Below are 7,507 nucleotides of genomic sequence, written 5' to 3'. Positions count from 1 at the left end.
ACCAATTGATTTATATATATATATATATATATATATATATATATATTTTTTTTTTGTTTTTTTTTTTTTTTGTTTTTTGAAATACATTTTATAAAACTGTATTCCATGTGCAACTGAATATCTGAATGTATATTTCATTATGCAAGTTTTGTAGGAAATTATAAATTCTATGAAGCCAAGAGGACTTACCGTAGTGCTTTTCATAATATGTAATTGTAAAAAGGTGCGAAAATGATGCGCAAAAAACACAATGTCGCTGATATGCTATCTTTTGGGGACCTGTTATCTAACCTCATGAATGTCTATATAGCATTTTCATTTATATGAGTAGAAAGAAAGTATTTACAGATAAATACAAAAAAATGTCACAATCAGCTTGAGTTTTAGTTCAAGACTGCAAGTTTACAGTTTAATACTCTATGTATGATACCAGTATTTTGTGATTATGAGATTTATTTTTCACTATTACAGACATGTTTATGAATATGAATCTGTGGATCCTACCTACAAATATAAAATGTGCCATTTTCTGCACTCAGGTACTGTTTCCTGTTATAAAAACACTTGAGTTTAAACAACACTACAAAAGATGAAGGAAACACTCGCAAATAAATAAGTAAAACCCACAAGATGTTTGTATTTGTTGGCTTATTTCTAAAAAAAGATTTTGCAGATTCAGATAAACAGATCTAGTATCAGATCAGCGTGAGGGTCATCACAAAACTCTCCACAGTATTGTAGAATTTAGTTTATTGATTTTGCACAAAAAGGTATTTTCACATTTCTATTGTTTTTTTTTTTTCTTGAAAAATAACTTTTCCAGTGATTTGACATTGACTTTTGTTTTTCTCCTCTCTAACCCAGATTATAAGCAAAAAAATTTCTTAGATAACCATTTCATTGACCAACATTTCCTCTCAATAATTTCACATCCTGGTTTCCTTACTTTAGGTCAAATCCAATCACAGTCACTCCTTCAGCTGCACAGAAGATTGAAATGATCTTACAATAGCACCTTTAGCAGGAAGGAATCTAACTACCTTTCTATCAACACGGACATGAGATAATTTATGTTAAAAAACAAACACAACAGCGACTGCAAGACTGTGAGTGCTCACAAAAATCTGAATTGTCGTCTTAGCTACAGCGGCTTAAAGAAAAAGCAACTACTTTTTCAAGACTCAAATTTGTTTAAGATGCACTCTTGTAAATTAATTTGACATAGTAAACATCAAAGCAACATTAAAGAATGCAGGAGCTGAGCCAAGCAGACAAAGTGTTAAGTTTGAGCTGTGCGAGCTCTAAGTGATACAGTATGTGAATACATTATCTTTAAGAAATATGCTGATAATTAACCGCTCATTTCACATTGCATCGATTTACATGTAAGGTAAAACAAACATACACAAAAGAAGCAGCATATTGTCTAAATGTAGATTTATTGTTGAGGTATGATAGAACTATGAATATTCTCTCTTTTGAAACCTTGTTTTGTTACAGCCACACTGTCTGTGTAAAATCACTGTGGTGGAATATACTTGGAAAATAAAATAAAACAGCCAATTGGGGAGGTTGAGGGGATGAAGTGGGGACGACTCAGGAGACGCAACTTACAATCTTCCTCCCATGTTTCATTTCACATTTCCCCGGAAGCCTCTCATTTGCCTTTTTCTCCTTTAGAAAGGTGGGTGCAGTGCTGTGGCTCATGTTTTTCAGTGCAACAAGGGGCAGTAAGGCTGGCGGGTGAATAAAGGACTCAGGATCTCTCTGTGCTGAGACACAACGTCAGGCGTCTATCTCAAGCTCCAGCAACACTGGGACTGTAAACATGTTTCCAATATTACCACTCAGATAGGAATTAATCCTGTGAATAAATACTTAGGATCAGTTATTATCCTTTCTTCCTGATTATTGCTGGCTATAGCTCTCATCAGACAGGTCATCATTCGTGCGGCTCTTACGGTCCCGTGCGATGAAGAGGTGAGGTGGAGATGAAGTGGGGGAGGTGAGGGTGATGTGGAGGCGGGCTGGCTCAAACAAAGGCATGAGGTGGTGGCTTGTCTAGTCGTCTTTCTCCACTATGACCTCCCCGTGAAGCACCTTTCTCCTCTGCCGCAGCATGTGGAAGTAGAGCTGAGGAAACACTGGGAAAAAATAAAGAAACAGGACCAATCAGTTTTCTAATTACTATGTGTTACAATCAGTGATTTGACAGGAAAAGTGTCCAACTAGCTCCAAAACATTGATAACTATGATAGTTTTAAACATGCTGTGTCAATGATTAATCCTGGTAAGATATTTTAAGGCCTCAGAGCAAGTTTTCTATATCTAAAGCAGTCTCAAGCTGCCAGCTGGAAGGTATTTCTGGGCTATTTCATTTTCAATTTAAACTGTCCTTCATATACAATTAAAATAAAAACATTTTGTTTGGTCAAAAGTCAAACAGTTGCAGGTTTCGGGGCTTTATTTGTTGTTTGGTTTGTTGTCTGATGAAAATGATGACAGAAAAATGTATAGCAACTGCTGTTTGTGTTATGCCAGCAAGGGAAATATTCTCACAATAAAATACAAGCAGTGACCTGAAGCCAATTTGAGACCCCTCCTCTAAAGGCAAAATGCCCTCAAAAATAATCTGAACATGAAATTTTAAAAATAATTGATCTGACAAAGACATCTATAACTTAATATTATGTATGTTACATACAATATGCTTAATACAGCATCTTAAACTTTAGCAACTAAACATTTGTTCATTATCAGCTTTTTAAAAAGTTGTATTTTATGCATGGATGTTAGATTTTACTGTTCCTGCTCTGATTTCCACCCCCCGCACAAAGATGCTATATATGTAGAGAGTGTGTAGGAAATCTGCTGGATCTCATCTCATAGCATAAAAAAACAAAGAAGGCAGCACTGTCTCCAACACTGAAAAGCAAACAGTTTGACTTTTTAGGATAATTTGTTTTCTGGCCAAGAATTGATTGAGAAGGTCGATACCACTCTCATGTCTGCAGGCTGAATATAAAGCTAGAGCCGGCAGGTGATTAGCCTAGTAGTGACCATATCACCCTGAGGTTGCCAAGCAACCAACTGAATTTGTTTCTGCACTTCTTCATTTTGAACAGATTAATGAAAACATTATCTTAAGGGTTAATTAGTGAGCTTTATAGAGGTGCTAGTAGACAGATTTTGCCACCCAGGCTAGCTGTTTCCACCTGCTTCCAGTCTTTGTGCTAAGCTAAGCTAACCTCCTGGCTTCAGCATAATGATTCTGGATACAGATTGTTGATATCTGAACTCAAAATCCATGTTGTGGAGTTAAGAACAATTAGCATGTGCCAGATTTACTGTCCCTATTGCTCCCACTGCCCCCATCCCCCCATCACTTCGGGTGAACTGGTGGTTTTTGGTGGGGTAATCCTCCTCTACATGTTTCATCGTAAAGTGCAGTGTAGGAGTAAAAATGCTCCTTACGTGGGATGTAGGACAACATGACGATGATGAGGCAGTAGTAGTAGTCGAACGACACGTTATACACGTTGGGGAGCCTCATGGAGTACATTCCAGATCTGCGCACGAACGGCAGAGCAGCATAAATGGTCATCAGTTCTCCGACGACTCCCAGGGGGTACAAGACGATGAAGAGGTTGTATCTGGGAAGGAAAATGGGAATTTTTAACAGTCAGTAGTGTTCACACATTCACACACCTGCAACAAACACTCCTACAGATGTTACAAACACTCACATGCACAGTTTTTCAAACACAATGTACACTCAAACATTTCACAAGGGTGAGTTCAACAATCAACGCATGCTCCCTAAAATCTTTGTTTTTACTATTAGCTTAAATTCCTAGGTCACTAACATACAGTAAGCATATTTAAATGTTTGTAAAAAGCAATAAAAACTAGTTTGGACTTTTGATAGTACCACAGTCTTTGCATTTTAGACCCTTTACAATGAATTTTGTGAAGTAATCCATATATGACCTAATACTGAATTGAGTTTGAACTTCTAACAATGTTAATCAGTAATTCAATGTTTCTCAGTAGTCTTCAATCATGGATATTAGAGACAAACATCACTAGAAAACTGGAGAAAAGGAAAGTTTTTCCATCAATAGAGAGCCAAGAGAAAGACGAGGTTGAGATAAAGTAAAATGACATTCAGGTCATCAAAGAAGTGCACCCTGACTTTAAAATGCCTCTATACTACTTCTAGAAAGTACATTTAACGTATTAATTAAGTTGTTCTTTATAAAAGTGTTGCTGGAGTTCAGACTTTTTCCCTTCTCCATGCACCTTGGAAGGAGGCAAAGTATTTACTCTGCTTATACAACCTATTGGAGCAAGGCCAGTTTAGAGGGATTTGCAGCATTAATGATAGACTGTGACTAAACCTTAGAAAAGCTACATTCACAGAGGAAGCCCTTATTGCTCAATTCTGATTTATTGCTCACATCTAAATTTATTTTGTTTGGCTATTCACATTATTTTAAAATGTGCCTTAAATGTTGCCCAGATTCCAGTGTGAGCAGATCATGGTCCTGAACTGACCTGTGTGACGAATGTCGATCAAGAGCGGCATAAAGTCGCATGATTTCTCATGTGACTGTTCACACTGAGGTCACATTGCAAAAAAAAAAAAACAGACCTGTATATAATTTGGACCCCAAAAAAAGATCAGATTTGTGCCACTTTTGCCTGCAGTGTGTGCCAAAAAGCATTTGATTTAGCAGATGTTGTAGTGGGCAGAGCTGTGGCTGTAATGTGGGCCACTGACAACTAAATCACTGCACTAAATGGTTGATGTCTACAGTGACAATGGATATATTTATGGAGATTACTTGGCATACAGACGCTTAAATGCATCTCTGAACTTGGACGACAACCAGGGTTTCAATACAAGACTTACAAACATTAATAGGTAGGAATTACTCAGCAGAAAGTTTACTATCGGTGAGCGCCACCTCAAAATATGGTCCCAAATTTCTCATAAAATCATCTAAAATTTAGAGAAGAGCTTCACAAACTCTCATCTTCTTGGCTTCCTGCTATAGCTGCCTGTATTGCGAGTGTGAGTTGGCCTGCCTGCCTGCCTTTGTGACAACACATGGCCTCTCTAGTACGATATATGCCATGACTCAGGGCTACAGAGATCCCGCATTTAGTCAAGACCACAGCAAAGGCTCGGGGGAGCGTCTCCGCGGATGTGAGAGAAATGTTGGGCGAACATTCCATGACCAAAACAGATGGTATTAAAAACAGGAGCAGCTGAACATGAGCCCCTCTCCCGGGGGGCCTGGCGTCTCCTCCATGCTTAAAGAAAGACGTGAAGCGTGGGTAGGGGGTGGGGGAGGAAGGGAGGAGAGTGGCATTCAGTGCACGAGAATCAACACCCCAAGACAAAAGAGTAACTGGCATGAAAGTGAGTTGCGTGCTGACGATCATGTGACACCCACAAGCGGCCGAAAAGTGTGGGTTTTTCTGGTGAACGTCTGTCTGCGGGCAATCCAAAAGGCAGAACAATGTCTCACCTTGTGAATGAGCTGATGCAATATGTAAACTTCACTATTCTGAAGTGAGATCTCTGCGCTGTAAGATGCCAAGCCTGTGTGTTGGACAGCTATCAATGTGTACAGCTGACATTCCTCCTGACGACTCCAATTTCAGCTGAGCTACTGTAGCAGAGAGACACGCAAGGCCAGACTGCCACGTCACAAGTGCTCTTCATACAGTAGGCAGGCATTATGTCACTCCAGAGCTGAGGACTGTTCGTCGTCATCGTGTTTTACTGATAATTACAACAACTGTTTCAAGTTTTTTGTGCTGATAATTAAGGCTATGGACAATACTTTGCTTTCAAATTATTTGTTTTAATATCTGATAAAACATCTGGACGTCAGCCTATCTTCTGTAATTTCTGCATTATCAGTATTGCCAGAGCACAATGTTAGCTGTTAGTTCGCCCACCATCGACGGAGAATGGCTAATGAGGTGCTAATCAATAAACACACACATGCTTCTCTTCTCTGTGTGAGCCAGGCGATACTTAATACACAAACGGCTGCACTACTTCCTGATGTAAAGCCAGTTTAGGCCCGAGGGGGGGAAGCATGCCAGAGGTGAAATGGCCAGATCAGTGCCGACATGCTCAGACACAATGTCCAACACGGTAATGACAATTCAGGCTCATCCCGGCCGCCGGGTAATGGCATCTCCACCTGGCCCATTTGATGAAGTATGGCAGGTGGTGGAGCAGGTTGAATGTGTAGTAGGAATATCTGATAATCTCTGTCACCGTCCACACAACCAGGAATAGGATTACGCTTTCTTCACTCTGGATCTTCATTTAAGAGCAAAAAAAATGGCAAATACACAGAGGGAGGGAGAAGTGTTTACATGGCACGTAAAGACACGATTGCTTTAAACGACATGTGCAATAGTGTGGGAGCAATGACGGTGAATACAAATCAAACAAAACTATAATGAAGCTAAAATAGGTACAGAAAAGCCGCCTAATGTTATTAAATTTGTCCCAGGAAATGCTATGAGAATCTATCTTTGCTTACAGAATATTACTAATGTGTTCACTGTATGTGTGGAGGTAATAAACTGAATTATTGTGCATTTTCTCACAGAGACAGTAAAGAAATAACAGTAAAGGATGCTATATTTAATTTACTAAACTAAATATAAAGCTACAGTAGAGTCTGTGCTGTGATAGTCACCTGTCTGATGCTGTTAGTGATGAACCAAACCATGAAAATCCGTGAACAAACTTGAACCCCGGTTACAATCACAGAAGTCCTAACAATTCCTGTGAGCAGAGCAGGAGAAAACAACAGTTTACCACTGCAGAGGTGTTGGGTTTACATCTGAACATAAATCATAAGCCATAAACCAAAATCCTCACATACCGATGGCGCAATGTCCCACCTGTAACACAAGATACATAAAAATAAGTACGTATCAGTTCGTGCTGTGACTACAGACGCTGTTTCACTCAAATTCTTACCTCAACTAATGCAAAGGTCTGGAAAAACTTGAGTGTCCTTGCTATACTTCTGTACAGACCCTTGTGTGTGCCTTTCTGGATGTAGAAGCGTATCATTGCCATGGCCAAAACCAGCCACCTGCAGGAGAAAAAACAGACGATATTACATAATGGCACTTACAGTGGAAACAGTAAGACTGTCAGGACGTGTGGGCTGAGTGGTGGTTCCCAGTACTGATACAAGATAGACATGTTGTTCAGCTCTGCGTGTACTTGTACACAGTGTATTTTATGACATGGCAAATGCTATTTGAAACTCAAACCTTAAACCTACTGTAACATGCACGTCTCTCCATTTACTGCTGTATTGCTGTATAAGGCCAATATCAATAGAAATCTGTGCACGTCCCTGTAATCAATGTCCTCCAGTTAGTGTTGATGCCACACAAAAAAAGAAAGAACACGTTATCTTGCCAATGGGCAACGTCTGACTTTAGATTTCTTGATAGG

At 39.3% G+C, this 7,507-nt stretch overlaps 1 protein-coding gene across 1 annotated transcript in view; it reads right to left on the bottom strand.

The window, feature by feature from the left end:
* Positions 1–733: 733 nt before the first annotated feature.
* hacd1 (3-hydroxyacyl-CoA dehydratase 1) overlaps positions 734–7,507 on the bottom strand; it is a 10,651-nt gene continuing 3,877 nt past the window's right edge. Inside the window, exons 2-7 of the mRNA XM_035667095.1 lie at positions 7,019–7,136; positions 6,921–6,939; positions 6,732–6,820; positions 6,225–6,346; positions 3,475–3,653; positions 734–2,144 (exon numbers count right to left, since the gene is read on the bottom strand). Coding sequence (XP_035522988.1) covers positions 2,062–2,144; positions 3,475–3,653; positions 6,225–6,346; positions 6,732–6,820; positions 6,921–6,939; positions 7,019–7,136 — 610 coding nt within the window. The 3' untranslated portion in view covers positions 734–2,061. The remainder of the gene's footprint in view (positions 2,145–3,474; positions 3,654–6,224; positions 6,347–6,731; positions 6,821–6,920; positions 6,940–7,018; positions 7,137–7,507) is intronic.

This window comes from Morone saxatilis, unplaced genomic scaffold (assembly GCF_004916995.1).
Source record: "Morone saxatilis isolate NCDOM2014 unplaced genomic scaffold, NCSU_SB_2.0 Contig0, whole genome shotgun sequence".
Lineage (NCBI taxonomy): Eukaryota > Metazoa > Chordata > Actinopteri > Moronidae > Morone > Morone saxatilis.
Note: the sequence above shows the minus strand (reverse complement) of the source record. Positions and strands in the feature narration are given on the sequence as shown.